The 19,980-nt window shown below is 36.7% G+C and overlaps 1 protein-coding gene across 1 annotated transcript in view; it reads right to left on the minus strand.

Annotated features, from left to right (window-relative positions):
• Positions 1-2,304: 2,304 nt before the first annotated feature.
• The window catches only part of DDRGK1 (DDRGK domain containing 1), a 924,827-nt gene continuing 907,151 nt past the window's right edge, over positions 2,305-19,980 (minus strand). Inside the window, exon 9 of the mRNA XM_044064090.1 lies at positions 2,305-3,199. Coding sequence (XP_043920025.1) covers positions 3,027-3,199 — 173 coding nt within the window. The 3' untranslated portion in view covers positions 2,305-3,026. The remainder of the gene's footprint in view (positions 3,200-19,980) is intronic.

Below are 19,980 nucleotides of genomic sequence, written 5' to 3' on the forward strand. Positions count from 1 at the left end.
GGAATTACACCAATAAATAAGCAATTTGTTTATATTGTGGCATCATTCTCAGTGAAGGTAGGATGCTGCTCAAGAATCATTGCATTCTAGCCTCAAATACATATTGGGACAGCTCCACCAAGTCACTCTTCATAGAGTCTAAGGACAAGTGCCGTTAATACTCATGGGAATAACCATGTCATATGTACAGCTGAAGTAGTGAAGAGACGCAAGTGCTAAATTAACCTGTTGTACCCTGGCACCTCATCTGCACCCTTTCTTTGCTAAGTTTGGTGAGTGGTGTCTCTCTCTCTCTCACTAAGGAGTCACTCATATCTAGGACATTTCCATGTGTAGTGGTTTCCCCAAAAAGCCTTAAGGCTTTGAGAGTGCCAGTTTAACGACTCCTGTTTACAATGTTTGTGCTGGATGGTGCTACATGTGCAGCTGATTGTCTTTGCCCTGCTGTGGAATTTGTGTGTCAGGCCTATGACTGGAAGGTGTTTGAGGTTTAGGAAGAGACTATTTAAAGTACCTCAACATAAAACGGATTGTTTAATAGTGACTAGCATGCTGGTGTTACCTGGGTTTGGGTACTGGCATGTTTGATTAGAGGCCAGTCTCCAAATTTATTAAGTATCTACACCTCTCAAATGTAGATTCAGTGTGAAGCAGAAGTGATGACAGTTTGTGCATTGCCTTAGGAGGCTTTGTGCTAACAAGCTAGCGACAGATGGTATAAGGGTGGACTGCAGTCTGTTGGTTTCAGAAAATGAGTATACAAGTAGGCAAGATGGTGTATAAGCAAAATACTGAGTTTTATCTATTTTACATCTTAATAGATAAAACTCAGTATTTTGCTTATACACCAGCTTGCCTACTTGTATACTCATTTTTTATCTATTTTACATCTTAATGCCACGGTGGCATGGCGGTAGCATTGTTACCTCACAGCAAGAGGTTCTCCCGTTCGATTCTCAGCTGGGCTTGGGAGTGCCTTCTGTGTGGAGTCTGCATGTCCTCCCCGCAGTTGGGTAGCGTTCGAAAGACATGTGTGTGTAAATGGGTATGTCTTCGTTGAAGGTTGGGTGTCGAGCTGGCACCTTGGCGTTTCGTAAAAAAATCTACTGCCAATCATTAGCGGACCGGAGTTCCACTGTGGCAACCCCTTACCAGGAAATGCTGAAAGACAAACAACATCTATTTTACATCTTAATATCCTGCTTAATACAGATACTTGTAATAAAGGATGGTCTGAATAAAACAGATGCCTGTGAGGATGCATAAATCATATCTTGGAAAAAAGCCTGCCTCGCTACCTCCTCCTTAAAAAGACAGTTGCCATTTGTTTACCCCTCTGGTGTTAGATTGGAATGAAAGCAAAAGAACAAATGTTCACGATCAAATAATTCAACGTGGCCATACATATACATAGCATGCCCCTTTACCCCCCCAAAAAAACAAAGTTACTTTCTGTGCACTCTTCTAACGTTAAGCTGGGATGAAACTGAAAGAGCAAATGGCAGCAGTAATACATATTGCTGTCAGACATTAAATATATACACACATATACATAGAGACACACACACACACACACACACACACACACACACACACACACACACACACACACACACACACACACACACACACACACACACACACACAGCATGTCTCTACTCCCTACCCTCAGAAGACAGCCACTTATATACATGTTTGATGTTTGAATATGATGAAAGTGAAAACATTTTCACAGTAATACTGCTCCTAAACAAACTATATCAAGTTTCTGCACATCTGTTTGAAGTTTGATTGTGACAGAAGTGAAAGTGACAGAAGTGAAAGAAATAATGACCACATTGTCCACAGCCCCCAATACACACAAGCTACAGCAATCTTCTGTGCACACCTTTGAGCACAGCCTGTTTTAGAATAGATGGGGATAATCAGTTAGCCCACATACAACCCACCTTAAACAATATACTACCTTTATTTTAATTACTGTGGACACATGCCTTGAAAGAAAACATCATAAAAAGATCTGATCATCACTTAACATGCTTTAAGTCAGTGTGCGTTGCATAGACCTTACAGCAGACGAGTAGCTCTGAACTTTAGAACTTGTACTTAATACCACAGCAATGGCTTAATTTTAACTGATTTGTTTCTCCCATAATTTTTCTGGGAAGTGGAAGCTTAGATGTTGTCTCACTGTTGTTTGCTGTGATAGTACAGTTATGGTGGGACATGACTACAGAGCTACTGATTTACTGCAACCAACCTACACATGATGCACACAAAGAACTATCAAATAATTAGAAAGTGTCCAGTTTTGTATGTTTATTACTTAAATCATAATATGACATCTTTGCAGTACATGGCTGTTTGACGGTACTTCTCTGATCCAATACCTTCTGAAATCACGTGTTTGTGATAATACTGTACAGCATGTGTACTGGTAGGCAGTGGTGGTTAGTATTAAATGTTCTCATTTTAGAAGTGTGACAAATGATGGTTACAAACTCACTACTTTGACTATGGAACTTACCATTTATTCTGCATTAAGGCAATATGGCAAAGATAACTGTATTTAATATGTTTATGTGGCTGCACATCTTGTCTAAGTTGTAAGTATCCCTTATACACTGCATGCGAAATGCTGGCAAACCAGTAAGCAAGAAAAAAGCAAGATACATTTTCATAAAGGACACTAGACAATATAAAAGTGTGGGCTAAAAGTTTAAATTGTGTGCTCAACTTGCCTTGATAAATGAAAGTTTAAATAGCCCTTCACATTTCTGAGTCTTACAGTTAAACAAAACAAAGAAAAAAACATTTATCAGACGTATGTAACTATGCATAGCTTCACACCTAAACAGTCTTGCACTGCCAACCCTTCTACTAACTACAACGATTGTATTCAAGCCAGAGAGCTTACAAAAAAAAGAGCAAGAAGGTATGCAAGTGAATTAGTAGATCTAATTTCTGTAATCATCTGTCTTAATAGTGAACATTGCCTTCCCCAAGTACAGTCATATAACTCAATTTCATGCTACTGCCTGTGGTACAGAAGGGGTATCAGGCTTGAGGTTGATGAGTGTGTTGCTTGCTTGTGCCAGTTCTGATATGGAGACTCGTCCTCTTTGCCTGATAAACTGGGCCACTGCTGTCATTTCCTCCTGAGTTATGTAAATGAATTTCCCTCGGTCATCAATGACACCTAGAAAAAAATGAAGCATTCTTTACAGTTTCTTGAAAGCATTTTGACTTGCAGGACAAGTGAACTATCATATCCACAACCCAACAATGCTACTAAACAAACCAAATTGATTTTGAACTACAACAGTTTAATCAGGTATTTTTAAGCACCACTTGTTTTATATCTATATTTCAAGGAATCAACTTGTTCATGTTGTTTACAAATAAACCATCTTACCATCAACTTGTATTGTGCAAACAACTTTCAGCAGTCTTTGTGACTGGCAGACTCTGCTGTTAGATGCCCAATCCACCACTGTACATAAACAAGATTAGTACCCCTATAATTTATTTTTCACTCCAAAAGACCAGGTGTAGGCAATTAAAAAGGTGAAAAGACAGAATATGAAGGGGCAAAATCCTAAATGAGTTGTAAATAAAAACAATCCATTAAAAAAAAAATCCATATGCGTCTCTCACCTGTTTTTCCACTGATATCTCAGCAGGACGGCCATAACAATTAGAATAATTTCCAATTGATAAACTGCATGAGTAATTTCCAATTGATAAACTGCATGAGTATACAAGTATAAAAATGAACTTTCCTTGAATTGCCAGTAAACAACAAAAAGTCAGGAGATGTTGCCTAAAGTTTAAAATACTCTGTTCTTATGAGGATAACAGCATTAACTTTAATGGAAAAGCCATCATTAAGGTGCTCCCCTTACCTTTAATACGGTACAGCTAACCCTGGACTGAAGGATACAGCACCACTACAAATTAAGACAATAAACGTGAAGCACTGCCTAATGAAGTCTGCACTGACACTGCATCATCTAACATGCATCACTTTCAGAAAGTGTATAAATGACACTGCAACATAAATGGCTGCAGTACAGACTTCACGACTTCTGAAACGAAAAAACATCTGGTGGTATGATCTCTACCCTGCCAGGGAGATAGTCTCTTTTCTAATACAAAAACACAACTCAATCAGGCCATTCTTTTTAACCTTATCTTATACAACACATCATTAGTTTATAACTCAGGGTAAAGACATTTTTTAGAAAGTTTCATTTTCATGCATTAAAAAAAATCTGTGACTCTCATGTTTATCCAACAAGTCTTCAAATATCACAGCATTAGTCACCTTGTCTAAACCACATAAGCAAGCTGTTCTATTCATGAGTTACCCTAATATTAAACTTTTTTCGTGTCCTAAAGCTATTCGCGTAATCTGTCATATTTATTCCATGTTCTACCTTCTTTAATCCTATACATTACAACAGAAATTAAGCCTAAATGAGATGTAAATTAAATCATCCCTTCATTTTCTGGAACAAAGACGTGATGTAATAACATTTTAAAACATCTGAAACTTTTGGGCTAGTAACAGCCCTTCATCAGGAATTCTATCTAAACTCCTGCTGAAGGTTTCTTGCTAGCCCAAAGGTTTGACTAATTGCAAAACCTAAGTTGGTCCAATAAAAGCTACTGCATCAGTTTTACATTCCAGTCTCTCTTGTGTTTTTCTTAGTGACCCAACACTGGATTTCTTAATTTTTCCATACCTTTCATTTTCTGTAACTTGGTGAATAAGACCCCACACAACTCTATCTTTTCTCTGAATGGATTCCTGCTATACTAACTATTCTTCTAGAAAAGGATGTCAGTACACTTTTCCAGTCTGCTAGACATTTCTCTAATATATGGGTACCATGCTGAGTTCCCATATTCCAATATTAATGAAGTAAGTGAAGTCTACAAAGGTAATATAACAGCAGGTTTCTACTACTTATACATCTAAGGAAAGCTTTCATTTTGCATCTTGCCTTTAAGGTTGCAAGGTCAGTGCTATTGCCAAATTTCATTTTTGTCAACCATCATACCATTATATTCTTATACCTCACAGATTATGCATCCTTCACAGAAATAACAATCCAGCAGTTACAGAGTTCAGCAACACAGAGGATCAAGGTTGTGAACTGTTTTGCAAGTTGCTTCCTGTAGTCCAGGATTTCAATTCCCCCAGCCACCATTTGCCTACTGTGTGACTCTGAGCAAGTCGCAGCACACTGGGGAAATTGGGCTAAGCTCCTTAATGGTCTCCTGGGCTGTATGTCTATTTACTACTTAACCTTCCTATAAACCTAAAGCTGCCTTGACCTTTCCTCGCATCAGAAGTGGGCATACCTTTTAACACCACTGAAAAGTTAGGTCCATTTAGAAGCATGATTTTCTACTGGCAAACCTTTTAGCTCCTTTGAAGATATGAAACATCTCAGAAAAAAAGGCTGGTATCCAGCAAAGATTGATACACCTGATGTCTATATGTAGAATTCTTGTAAGAGCCAGCCAGTTTTCACTCTAACTGCTGTTTGTATCAAGAGTGTTTCAGCTGCTGTTACCAGCTTAACAGTTGTAGCAAGCTTCAATTTAAACTGCTGTTTGTAACAGCTCAACGGTTCTTATAAGAGCTACCAAGTTTCCACCTAAACTGCGGTTTGCACTAAGAGTATTTCAGTTATTTAAATATTTGAGAGCAAGATCTGGCATGTTCATTCTTTCTTATACATTTTATATTTGTTTGAACGACCTTTAGTGGTGTGATTTGCTATTTGTGCTTAAAATGTAGAATTCTGCCTTCTTGTTGTATTCATTTGCTGTGAAGTAGGAACACTGGTTGAGCCACAAAACATCTATGCCAGAAGGATGAATCATTGTTACATTAGTCAGTAAAGAGCTATGAGAAAGAGATTTATTTTTATTATGTATTTCCTTTTTTAAGTTTAGCAGTACCTTTAGCATTACAGATATGGAAGGACAACTCCTCCAAATGATGAAGATAGCATTGGTCACCCATGCCTTGTTGTGGGAAGACTACAGCAAAGCCGAAGACACTGGAGATTCAGATGAAAACAGAGCTTTTTAAGATGACCTTCTCTTACCACAAGAAATATTTTTGTTCTGTTTCAACTAGTGGCACATTGCTATTTCTGTAGTTAAATAAGTGCTTCTGCTAGACTGACTGCTGACTTGGTGAGTGCTTGTTGTCAGATTAACATGACTAGACTGTATAAAAGGTATGAATAGACAAGTGTGTGTGTGTGTGTGTGTGTGTGTGTGTGTGTGTGTGTGTGTGTGTGTGAACATATATATGTATTTTTTTCTTATTGTGTTAAACTTTAGCCAAGTGTTGTCTTTCTGATGTTAATGTGTAGCAAATACATTAGCAAGTTTCTACTGGCTTTTTGCTTAGGATTCAGTGCAAACATCTAATTTTTGCTTTATGAGCTGCACAGTTACAGAAAGTAAGTTTGTAGTGTGCTGCCATCTGGCTAAGTGTTATTTTTCTCTCTGCTGCTAATCTCTGGCATATATATTTGATGTTTCTCCTGAGTTCTACCAAAGGTGTCTACTGTAGTATCTGATTTTATAAACACACAGTTACTGGCTAGTCTAGTCAATTGTTAATACAAGACAGTTCTGTTTGTGAAAACAGCTGGATCATGGTCTAGTTTTTTTCCTTTTGTTCATATATGTTAAAAACTCAAGTACTTATTCTAAAGTGGTTAAGTGTCACATTTACAGACTGTATGGTGTGTAGCAAAGTGTGGGCACTAATTGAGATCGTCATTCTACCTGTTGTTCTAAAATCTGTAAACCTCCAAGTAATCCCAAACTTGTATACCAACACATATACCTTGTTAGTTACTTTATTTTCCTTCTATCCTTCTAAACTGCAGAAGCTTCCATTTTAGTAATCCCAAACCTGATCTCCTATTAGCTGCCTTATTTTCCTGTTTAAAATATATAAAACAGAATTACATAACTGTAAAATGTGGTGAACTACTTATGTTGGCCAAACACTACTTAATGCAGTGGAGTATAGACAAATAATACTTTACCTACCCAGTTCAACCATAAAACAATCCTAATTATGTTAATTTCTCAACCAGTGTACTGAACACATAGTATATGCCTGACAAATGCTGCTGCAAATGTTAACAATCACACTACCTAAGGAAATTCTTCAGCTGAATTGCACCTCCAGTTGCAAGAGTACAAATGAAAATACCATCAATTAAAATCAATTTTTTTATTTTTCTAATACATTTGAATGAATTCCATAGTATTTATACAGAACATCTTAAACAACTATGTACACTATCTACATTAAGAACTTTTAAACTTTAAAATATACACAGCCTCTTTATACACTATCTACATTAGCCTGACACTATAACCGATCTTAAATGTATACAGTTACTTTATAAGTATGTCCAGTCCATTATCAGAGTGTCTGATCAATTATTGCATAATGTCAATCAACGAAAAGACTTTTCCCCAAGGGTTGTTGATAAATGGCTTTGGATAAATTCTTAGTACTTTTATTTTAATTTCCAATAATGCTGTGGTCTTCAGTAGGCTGTAGACGTCCAAAGTTGGTATTGTGTTTGTATTCCATCTTCTTGTTGTACACTTCCTTGATACTGCAAGTATAGTCCATACTAGATACATGTTTGACCTATTCAAATGAGGACCTTCGTTCACATTTAATACAAGAGCTTTAGATAAATAAAATGATTCATTAAATAAAGCTTGTAGAAAGTTATTAATACAATTCCAAAATGGCTTAATTTTAACACAATCAAAGAAAATGTGGTTCCAGTCTGCATTGTGTACTTGCTCACATCTCCATCATATTCCTTTTATGGAAGAACTAATTTTACTGATTCTGTCTGGGTTTAAGAATGCTCTGTACAAGCATTTCCAATTAAAAACTTTCCAGTGTTGTGTAAAGGATGTATATTTTACCGATAAGAAGATATTTGTTTTAATATCTTCAGTTAACTGTATTGAGTGTCCTTTTGTTATATATTTCCAATATGAGGTTTTGGGTGGTGTTTTATAGTTTATCAATATTTTGTAAAATTTTGAAATACTGTTTCCCATGTCAAAGTCATTATAAATGATTTCATATATGTATTAAGTAAATTTAGGTATTTCTTTAAATGAAGAATTGTTAATTATTCTACTTAAATCTTGTGAACATGTCAGAATACTCTGTAAAGTTAGCCTGTCCTGTTGTGGAATTTGGTATGTTTTTATTTCTTGCATATCTAAAAATTTTAGTTCTTTGATACACTGGAGCCAACAAACAAATCCTTTCTGTTCCCAGGAATTTAAATAATTTCTATATATATTTCATGTGGAAAGTTATTTGTCACTATAAATGGTGTTAAAGGATTAAACCAGATATTTAAATCTATATTTGCATTAATAATTTTCCTAAATGAGTCAATGGAATAATTAATCATATGAGTTTTAGTGGGTTTGGTTACGTTATACTGCACACTAATAAGTAATATGTGCCATGGCAAATTGTTTTTATTTGTTATTTGACATTTTTTTTTGTAAATCAAATTCATTTACTGATATTACAGTTAGTAATTCTTTTCAGTTTGCAGAGTAATTTGGATTTATCCAATCTGAGATTGTTTTAGATATTGATGCTTTTATATATGTTTCTATATCAGTAAAGTTTAATCCTCTCTGTTTCCATGGTCTAATATGATGTATTAAAGCTATTCTGTTTCTTTTGGGAAACCATAAAAATTTTATTAGGCATGAATTTACTTCTTTAAGTATATTCCTTTCTGGCAACAGTTGTATTACCAAGGCTATATATAGGATCTTGGGCAGTAAAACCATTTTTATTAACTGTAGTCTATCTTCAAATGTTATTATTATTTTGTTCCATTTTTCCACAGAGATTTTAACTGTATTGGTGATATTACTGTAGATTTTTTTAGACTAATTCATTATTATCCTTGCATAACTCAATTCCTAGATATTTTAAGGTAGATTCTTGTTTCCCTAGGATGTGATCCCCCTTAGTCTGCAGTTCCTTTTTATTTAAAAATAAAAATTTTGATTTTGATTTATTGAAATGGAGTCCTGAAGGCATGTGAAATTTGTCAATTAATATATCTAATTCTTCTAATGTCTCTTTTGTATTAGATAATGTTAGTAATAAGTCATCAGCAAATAGAATTTCTTTAGAACTGTATTGTTCATAAACATCTATTCCTTTGATTTTTACATTATGAATTGAATCTACCAATATTTGAATAGCCAGAGCAAACAGAATCGGTGACATGGGGCATCTTTGTTTAGTGCTTTTGTTATATGTACAGATTCAGAGGTAAAAAAAAACCTAACTTGACATATGCTAAATTATTTGTATGTATGTATGTGTATATATATATATATATATATATATATATATATATATATATATATATATATATATATATATATACATACACACACACACACACACACACACTCTTTAGGAGATGAACAAAGGATGCAGGAAATTCAAATACCATTAGGATTTTGAATAAATAGTCCCAATTTAGGGAATCAAAGGCTCTCTATATCGAAGCCAATTCTGAGTGTTTCTTTATTAACATAATCTATAAGAGAAATTATCCTTTTAATATTGCCATGTGTGTCTCTATGATATATAAAGCCAGTTTGATCATTATTTATTGTTTTGGATAGTGGTATTTTCATTCTGTTAGTTAATATTGTTGTAAGTATCCTATAGTCATTATTTAATAGTGATATAGGTCTATGTGAGGAACAGAGGTTTGGGGATTTGTTTTCCTTTAGGATTGGTGTGATTAAGGAATATCTCCAAGAGAGTAGTATTAAAGCTTGTGACTGAATTTCTAATAGAGTTTTATGGAAGAGGGATAGCATATATATGAAGGAAAAAGTTTATATATTTCCATAATTATGCCATCTATACCTGGAGCTTTATTATTTTTACACTCTTTTATTGCATCTGCAATTTATTTGCAGGATATAGGTGCTTGCAGATCTAGTTTTAATTTTTCTGTTTTTTTTATATTAGAACATTTTTCATCTAGATTTAATTGATCGATATGTATATTTTCTTTTTGGAAATGTTCCATACATTGATTTCTATATGCATCAAGAATGGCACCTATTATCAGAGACATTTTTCCCTTTCTTTTCATGAAGATACTTTTAATGTTATTAGCTTTTGATTGTATATTGATTCTTGTGGATAAATTATGTAGATATTTGGGAGAAGTGGCCAAGGTATTAATTTTTTATTTTTTCTAAAGCTAAACTAGTTTTGTGTGTTAGAATTTCATTGCATTTATTGTTTAATACTTCTACTTTATTTTTCATAAATAGTGTGGGAAGAAATAGCCAGGGAATTGTAATGGCTAGGCTTGTATAGGCCCCTAGGGCTGATAGCCTAGTACCAACCTATGAACCTATAAACCTCCAAATGATTTTGATTTTTTTCAGCTTTTACTGACAAAAGTTTGGATTGTAGATCTAATAATTCAGAATCCCATTCTCTGATTTTTTTTTATACCAAGTTCGGGTTTTACCATATATGTAAGCTTTTAATGAGTCCCATATCATTATTGTACATCTGTGGTGCAATTAATATCCAAGAAGAACTGTAATTCAGATAATAACCAGGGTTTGAACTCTAATTTTAATTATATATGCTGGAATTCTGGAGTTAAATATTAATGGTTTGTACCCATTTTTAAGTTTTAGTATCAATGAATTGTGGTCTGAAAAGGGGCAGGGAGTGATTGAGAAATTAATGATTTTAGAGTGCAAGTCATGGGCAGCAAATATTTTATCTATTCTAGTTTGGGCACCAAATCTGTGATCTTGATGGGAAAAAAAAACAAAGATTTATCTTTAAATTTGAAAGTATCTACAAGATGAAATGATTCTACCCACTTGTTTAAAGCTTTTGATACAGCAGATGTACGCAGCGGTCATTTATTTGTAGTTTCAGAAATAGCAAATATACAGTTAAAATCTCCTCCTAATATTAAGTTGCCATTATAATTATTGGAAATGAAATCCAAGTGTTTAACAGTTCCTGTTCCAATGTCTGGAAACCAGTATAGATTGGGTAGGGTCCATATTCTGTTATTATGTTTAACTATTACTAATGCCATAAGGCCTTCTTTATCTTCATACTTATAAATGATTTCTGGGTTAATCACATTTGTTTTCCATAAAACTGTTACCTCTTTTGTCTATGTCTTATAAGTGGATTGCACCAATATAGTACAGTTGTGTACACTTACCATAAATGTAGATGTTAGAGTGTATTCACTGTTGCAGTCATTACATTTGGGTAATCTGCTGGCAGGTTGCCCTCAGTCGGCCTGAATTCCAAAGTCTTGGGTCCTGCGCCGGTTGCTGTCTTCTCTTCCATAATGTCAGGTCGTCAGAGGTATAAAACATGCAGCAGACACCATTTTCTTTAGTTTTTCTTGCCCCTGATGTCAGGTGCCCCCAAAAAGGTAGCAAAAATATATATATCTATATATATATACATGCATCAATATAAACTTTACCTTCATCTACAAGCAAATACACCACATAGGTTGTAGAAGATAGAGAAGGAAAGATAAACTCCAGAATGACAGGGGGATAGCGGGAGGGTAATCTGGACTGCAACAGTGAATACACTCTAACATCTACATTTATGGTAAGTGTACACAACTGTACTATGTTCTTCGTGTTTCATTGTTGCAGTCATTACATTTGGGTAGAATCCCAAAGCTACGGTTGGGGGGCTTGAGCTAAACAGCATTAGGTGCGGCTATAGGGCCCTGCAGTACTACAGTGGCAAAGCCTGCCCTGGACTTAGAGTAGAGAGGCAAATGATAATGCTTTGTAAAGGTATGAACAGAACTCCAAGTAGCAGCCTCTAGAATGTCTTTGGTTGGTACTCCTCTGAGAAAGGCTGCTGAAGTAGCTGCAGCTCTGGTGGAATGAGACCTAATGCCCTTGGGCACAGGTTTACCATGGTGTAAGTAGCAGAAACGGATGCAGTGGCTTATCCACTTTGATATCGTCTGCTTTGAAATAGCCTTTCCTTGTGATCCTGCAGCATATGACACTAGTAATTGCTCAGTTTTTCTTACAGCTTTAGTCCTGCTCAAGTAGAATCTTAGCTGTCTGTGTACGTCCAAGGAATGCAGAATTCTCTCCCCCTTGTTCTGTGGATTTGGATAAAACGTTGGCAGGTGAATTGTTTGGTTAAGAGCCACACTGGAAACTACCTTAGGCATAAAAGTTGGATTAGTTCTCAGAAACACCTTGTCTGGGTAAAATATTATAAAAGGCTCTAAAGCCATGATGGCCTGTAGCTCTGAAACTCTTCTTGCTGAAGTAATTGCTAGCAGCAGAGCTGTTTTCCATGACAAGAACTTAATATCAGCAGTAGCAGCTAGTTCATATGGTGGCAGGGTGAGCTTTTCCAACACATAATTGAGGTCCCATGCAGGTAATAGTGATCTTCTAGGAGGCCTTCAATTTTTGGCTCCTCTAAGATACTGCTTTAGTAAAGGATGGGAAAAGATTGGTGGCTCTGTATTCTAATGAGCCGAAATGGCAGAGGCATGGATTTTGATTGATGAGAAAGATAGGCCTTTGTCAAGCATCTCAGTTAAGTATTGTAATATCTAAGGAATATTTGGTTTTGCTGTATCCGTTCCTTGTGCTGGATTCCAAGCACAGAATCTCTTCCATTTGTTAGCATAAGATTTTCTAGTACTAGGCCTTCTGGCTTCCAAAATGACATCCATCACAGCTTTACTGAGAGGTGTTGTTTGTATAACTACATGATCAACCATGTTGCCAGGTTCAATGTCTGTAGTTGGTTGTGCAGGATCTGATTGTTTTGCTGGGACAGTAGTTGAGGTCTTTGAGGTAAGGTCCAAGCTGGGTATTGAGACAAGTTCCTTAGGATTGGGTACCAGTACTGGCGGGGCCAGTCCGGGGCAATTAGTATCATCTTTGGTTTTTCTTGTCTGACTTTTAGAAGAACCTTTGGGAGAAGAGGCAGAGGAGGAAAGGTGTAAACTGATAGGTTTTTCCAACTGAAGGATAGGGCGTCCAATATGCTTGTCTGTGATAAGTCCTTGTGCAGAATCTTTTCAATTGATAATTTTGAGGGGAGACAAATAGATCTATGTCTGGGCTCCCCCATTTCTCTGTTATCATGCTGAAGACTTGTGGATTTAGTTTCCACTCGTGAGGATCCATAAGGTTTCCGCTTAAATCGTCTGCCAGTGTACTTTGCTTTCCCGGCAGAAATTGTGCTTGAAGATGTATTTGGGTAGGTCAAAGCTGTGTCCCACAATGCCATAGTTAATCTGCAAAGGGGGTAGGAGTGTGTGCCCCCTTGCTTGTTTATATACCACATGCACATGACTATGGTGTTGTCCGTCTATCAGTAGTTGTCCCGGATGAAGTAAGTCCTTGAAGGCTGTTAGGGCATTTTGAACAGCTAGTATCTCTTTCTGGTTGATATGCAGATGCATTTGTTTTGGGGTCCATATGCCCTGAATGCATCTTCCTGCAATGTAGGCCCCCCAGGCATAATCCAATGCGTCTGTTGTTAAGGTCTGGCTGGCAGGGGGGAGAGTGAAGGCCCATCCCATGTTTTGGTGACATGCCTTCGCCCACCATAGAAACTCCTGTTGTAGGCAGGGTATGAGAGGAATTATTTCTTCCAGACTATGAAAATGTTGACTCCATAACCTTTTCAGGTACCACTGAAGTTTCCTCATATGCAGTCTGGCATATGGAATCAGTAGGATGCAGTATGCCATGGAGCCCAGAGCCTGCAGAATTTGTCTTGCGCATAACTGGGTCTTTGTTGCCATCAGTAAGTAGTCAGTTGCCTTTGCCTGTCTGGCGTGAGGTAAGCTATCTGGGCAGTTGTATTCAAGCTTGCACCCTGGAATGTTATCTTTTGAGAGGGTACCAGTTGTGATTTCTTTTCATTTATTGTGTACCCTAGGCATGTTAGAAGCCTTTTCACAAATGCCAGGTGTCGAAGAAGAATGTCCTTGTTCTCTGCTTGAATGAGACGGTCATCTAAGTAAGGATATATTTGTATACTTCTTTGTCTGCAAAATGCAATTACTGGTGCCAAGCACTTTGTAAAGACCTTGGGCACAGTAGATAAGCCAAAGGGCAGTGCAGAGAATTGGTAATGCATTAAGCCAGCCTTGAATCTGAGGTATCTTCTGCACGATTGTCTTATTGGGACATGCAGGTATGCCTCTTTTAGGTCTAATGTCACTAGCCAAGCATTCTTGCCCAGCATGGGCAGAAGCTGCTACAAAGTCAGCATTTTGAATTTTTGAATGTCCAGGTATGTGTTCAAAATCGGCTGCCAGGCCTTATCCTTTCTGGGTACCAAGAACAGTCTTGAGTAAAAACCTTGTCCTCTTTCCTGTTCTGGTACTGGGTGAACGGCCCCCATATCCATGAGGGACGTAACCGGTTTCTGTGCCTCTGCCCATTGATTTTTTGGCAGATCTGGCCAACCATTTGCCATTGGCAGATTGTGGAAATGGAATCTGTATCCCTGTGATACTATGTTTAGTACCCACCTGTCCTGGGTTATTAACTGCCAATTTTGAGCAAAAAGTGCTAACTTTCCCCCTACGGGTGCAAGTGCTTGGAGTAGGCAGAGGGAAGTCATTGGGATTGTTTTCTGTAGGTTTATGTCTTATCTCCTCCAGATTTGGAGGTAGAAGCGCCCCATTGCTTTGACCTGTATGAATCTTGCACCTGGTATCTGGAACCCTTAGTGCATCTGGATTTGCCCCTTTGAGCTCTGTCTGACACGGGAAAGGACCAATTTTTTGTAGGCCAGTGTCTACTGAATCTAGGTGGCTGCACTTGTAGGAAGTCTTTAACTGTTTGCATAGACTTAGCTTTGTCTTCCATTTTCTTTAAAACCTCTTCTGCCTTAATACCAAACAGAGAATCATGCTGTAGAGGTGCATCTAGCAATTCAGCGTTAACATGATCAGACAAATTCTGTTCCTTTAACCAGGCATGCCTCCTAATCACAGATCCAGTAACTGCGGCCCTCAAAACCACATTGCAAAGTTCAGCCATTTTGATCATCTGTTTTTTAGGCATAGAGGTCTGTGCATGTGGCTCATGCGTCATTTTTTTAGTTTTAGAAGTTGCTTTTGTCTTTGGTTTTGCAGCTGTCGTAGGTTTGATATACAAATGTTGAGGTCTGAATACACCCTCAGAAGCCAGTGCCTGCTCTGCGGCTCCGGAACCATCCGAGGGAGATACATCCGTCGGTCCAATACCTTGAGTATCTTGCGGCATGCTGGACTCCACGTGGGTGTTGGTAGAGGCCCGTGACTCAAAGGTAGCGGGTATCAGAGGCTGCAAAAGCGCCTGAGTACCGTCGAACCAGTGACTGGCTTAGGAGAAGCTTCGTCGTCGGTTTTGGATCTCGACTGCCTGTCTCTGTCCTTTTCTTTGCATTTTTTATATACTCCGGTAGTCAGATTGCTATCTGACATTTCTGGGTAGTTAAATCTGTTTCCAAAATACTTTGATGCAAAAATATACAGACGCTTAATAGTGCGTTGGTTAAATCTAGCACAAAACCGACAGCCAGGCACTTTATGATCAGGGCCTAGGCAAGGAATACAGTATAAATGGAAATCCTTATGAAGTATTTACTTCCCACAAGTAATACAATTATTAACTTTTTCTGACATTGGTAAGGAGCAAGAAAAAAAGTTTTCCCAATGGGGTACTTAGCTTTAGTGAAGACTTCGGTTCTGAAACTCAAACTCGAATATTTCAGTAGTCGGCTGACCGGCACTTGCAAAATGCTTCTGCTTCTGGCACCGTGTGGCAAGAAAGACTAAAGAAAATGGCGTCGGCTGCATGTTTTATAACCCTGATGACCTGATATCATGGAAGAGAAGACAGCAACTGACGTGGGACCCAAGACTTTGGAATTCAGGCCGACTGAGGGCAACCTGCCAGCAGATTACCCAAATGTAATGACTGCAACAGTGAAACATGAAGATCATCATATATTCCTTAGGATTCCATTTGTAATTGTCATTTGTTTTGAAATGAGTTTCTTGAAGGAAGACAATTTGTGCTTTGTTCAGGTTCATAGGTTCATAGGTTGGTACTAGGCTATCAGCCCTAGGGCCTGCTATTTCTTCCCACATTATTTACTTTCCTTTATTTACTTTCAGATTTAAATATTTCAGTAGATTTGATCTCATGGCTTGTTTAAGCCATTGGTATTTCAAGATAATAAAGTTAAATCCATCTCAGGTTACTTAGACTATGTATTTTTTGTTTTATTGCGACTATTAAAGATTTTCCTCTGATAACTATAAAGTACATGTTTGAGCTTTTAAAGGAAATTATCAGTTTTATACTTTGAGTGTTTACTAATAAAGTAATGTTTTGGTCAGGCATACTAAAATATTTTTGTGAAATAACAAATTTAAATTAATAAATGTTAACGAAACTAAGATCCACACTAGCCATGGAATGAAAATTATTCCTAATCTGATGGATAAACCTAAGTCCATCAGATTATCACGCATACCTTGACAATCCAGAACATATGAGCTTCATAAATTGAATTATCATATGGAGAATATTTGTAATAGGAATAAGCAGTATTTATGTTATTTTGAACAGATATAGTACTATTGTAAATCAGACAGAATTCGAATACAATACAAATGTCTACTTATTGCATAAGCAATTAACATTTACATGAAAGATAGATGACAAGCAATTCATAGTAAAGTAGGATGCATCATATATAAAACCTCAGTAAAAGATTATCGCACACAGTTATTTAACATATTCACCCTTACTGATGAAGTCTTTCAAAACATATTACTTAATAAAAATAGATGGTAATAATATTTATGCCTAATGTTTATAATACAATGTATTTTACTGAATATATCAGAAGTTATATTTCACTGTTTGCCAGCATTTAAGTAATCACTTTGTTTGTTGCTAACTTACTTAAAGCATGAAGTTTGTTTTATGTGAACATTGATGAAAGTTAGTGCATTTTAATTATCAGTGCATCCCTCTTCCCCCCCATTTCCTACATGTAAGGATTTTCATATCTGTCATTTCTTATTATAAAATGAGTGAAATTATAGGTTAAAAACAACAAATTCTCTTATTGTGATTAATAATTACAAGCTCCCTTTCCATATTCAGAAATTGCCATTTTATGGCATATACTGAATGTTTTTAGATGTAAACGGCAACATTCTATTTTGTATAATCAGCAAAGGTTAAATTGAGTGATTATTGTCAATTTAATACTATTTGTTCAGAATGTGATTGTCACATTCTGTGACATTCCTAGTTAAGGCCTCTATTGTTTCCCTTTAACAACTTTTGATGCCATGTATAAAACATTAGTTACCTTGGTAACAGCACAAGTATTATGTATGGTCAAGATGGGTTACAAAACGACAATTCACGTTAAAGCAATTATATGACTTGTTATGCACATTTATTTATATGAGAAAATCATCATGCTTCCCCTTGATGTTCAATATAGTGTATGTCATTTATGACATGTTAAAACAGTAGTGTTATTATACACAAGCCCATGTTATTAAACAAGTGTCAATTTAATACTATTTGTTCAGAATATGACTGTTACGTTCTGTGACATTTCAAGTTCAGGCTTCTACTTTTTCTCTTGAACAACTTTGTCAGTTTGATGTCATGTATAAAACATTAGTTACCTCGGTAACCGCTTTTGTATTATGTATGGTCAAGATGGGTTAAACACTACAATTCAAGTTAAAGCAATTACATGACTTGTTATGCATATTTACTTATATAAAAAAATCATCATGCTTCCCCTTGATGTTCAATGTAGTGTATGTCATTTATGACAAGTTAAGACAGTAGTGTTGTTATACACAAGCCCATGTTATTAAATCCTGTCTTTAATATCTAAATTCAGCAGACTGCTTCATCTTATATGATGATTATATATTTTATGTCTAGATTTACTAAAATCATACATTACATAACTATTGTGTGTGCGTGTGTGAGTATTTTTTTTAGCTGTTGCTTAGTTATTTGAAAGACCACAAGCTGTAATGATTATTCTTATTATTAGCGCCTTCCAAGCATGTTTATACAGGCCATAGATTTTAAATTATGAGACCTTTCTAGTTGCTTATTTGTTATAAGTATATTTCCATCCTTACATACACACATCAGTACTTTAAGCACGGGCAACAATGCCCATCCAATTTTGCCAGAATACCATTTCCTAGATCATGTGGTGTGTTTCCAGGCTGTTCTTAAAAGATCCAAACCAAAATTTGTCTTGTTCCATTTTATCAACCTGTTCCATGCAGTGGCCACTCTGCCAGTGAACCACACAACACACCTTCCATTCCCACAGATACTTCCATGAAGGAAATCTGATGACACTCTAGCACTTGCTGGCAACCCCAAACACCCCTAAAGTCAGCTATCCTCAATATGCCCAACATGTCCAAGCAAGCTCACCTCCCAGACCACTGCAAAGGGTACTGCATAAGACCAAGTGCTCTCAGTCTTTCACAATAACTCAGACTTCCACTCTTATGTAAGTCCTTAATGTATTTTGACCAGAATATATTTTAAATATAAAATTGCGCTTTTTTTTTTTTTTTTTTTATATAAAGAATCAACTTAATGAGCTAAAATAAGAGACCATCAATATGTGTACATGTGGTTTAAAACAGCCTCTATTTTTTATATATATATATATATATATATATATATATATATATATATATATATAAAACCGTTAAGCATTATTGTCACTCTGTCTCCATTACCATAGCAACCTGGGAGCATCTGTTTCTGTTAGTGTGTCTGTGTACTGAAAACCAGAGGCTCGCGATGCACCTAAAGCAAAGCTTCACTTCACTGCAACTTCAAGTCTAAATTCCCCCCTATCAGCAAGACAGCAGCCAGGAAAAGAAGGGAGAGCAAACAGATAAAAAAAAAAAACTCCCAACAAGCTACCACAACAGGAGATAACACATTCTTCCAGTCTTCCCACCTCTCACTCAGCAGATGTATAAACAAACTATTCTCTGCCAAAATATCCCAAATCACAGTTTTATCCACACCCTTTCCCTGGATCCAGGCTAAAACACCAAATGTCTCTTCCTAATACACAAGCATCAGTAAACCTCGATCACAAGCAGCAACCCACAGCTTCCCGGAGACGAAACGGCAACATACAACAGCTGCCAGACACAGCTGCATCCACACATACCATGTCAGGCTTAATTAAACAGCATTCAAAGCTATGATACCTGCCATAATTGATATTAATAAGAAGTTATGTACCTACCATAACGTTCCATGTTAGTTGTCTTCTCTCGCCTTCTTTCTTGCTGGATGGGTTCAGAGCCGAGGCACTTACTAAGCTCGAGAGCTAATTTTACCAGCTCGAGGCAACCCTATATCCCATGATGCAAGGCGGAGACTACCCAGATCTCATTTGGTAGCTAAGGAAATTATGGAATATATTCTTCCAACTGTAAAGGAGGAAGAAAAATAACAATACTAAAAATGACAATCATAATCATCATAATCCTCTGAAAGGGATCAACCTAATCCATTGACACTAGAAGCTGATTAGCTAGAAAAAAGGATAAAACCTCTTAAGAGAAGAGGCATAATCTTCTCGGTCTGACCAGGCTAGGGGATGGAGGCGGACGAGAAAGTAGGCGAGAGAAGACAACTAACATGGAGCGTTATGGTAGGTACATAACATCTTAATGTTAAGTTGTTAATCTCGCCTTCATTCTTGCTAGATGGGACCGCGTCCCTAGCACCTCTATCCTGGGTGGCTCAATGGAACAGACTCTT

Source organism: Protopterus annectens, chromosome 2.part2 (genome assembly GCF_019279795.1).
Source record: "Protopterus annectens isolate FY-2018-M chromosome 2.part2, PAN1.0, whole genome shotgun sequence".
Classification (NCBI taxonomy): Eukaryota; Metazoa; Chordata; order Ceratodontiformes; family Protopteridae; genus Protopterus; species Protopterus annectens.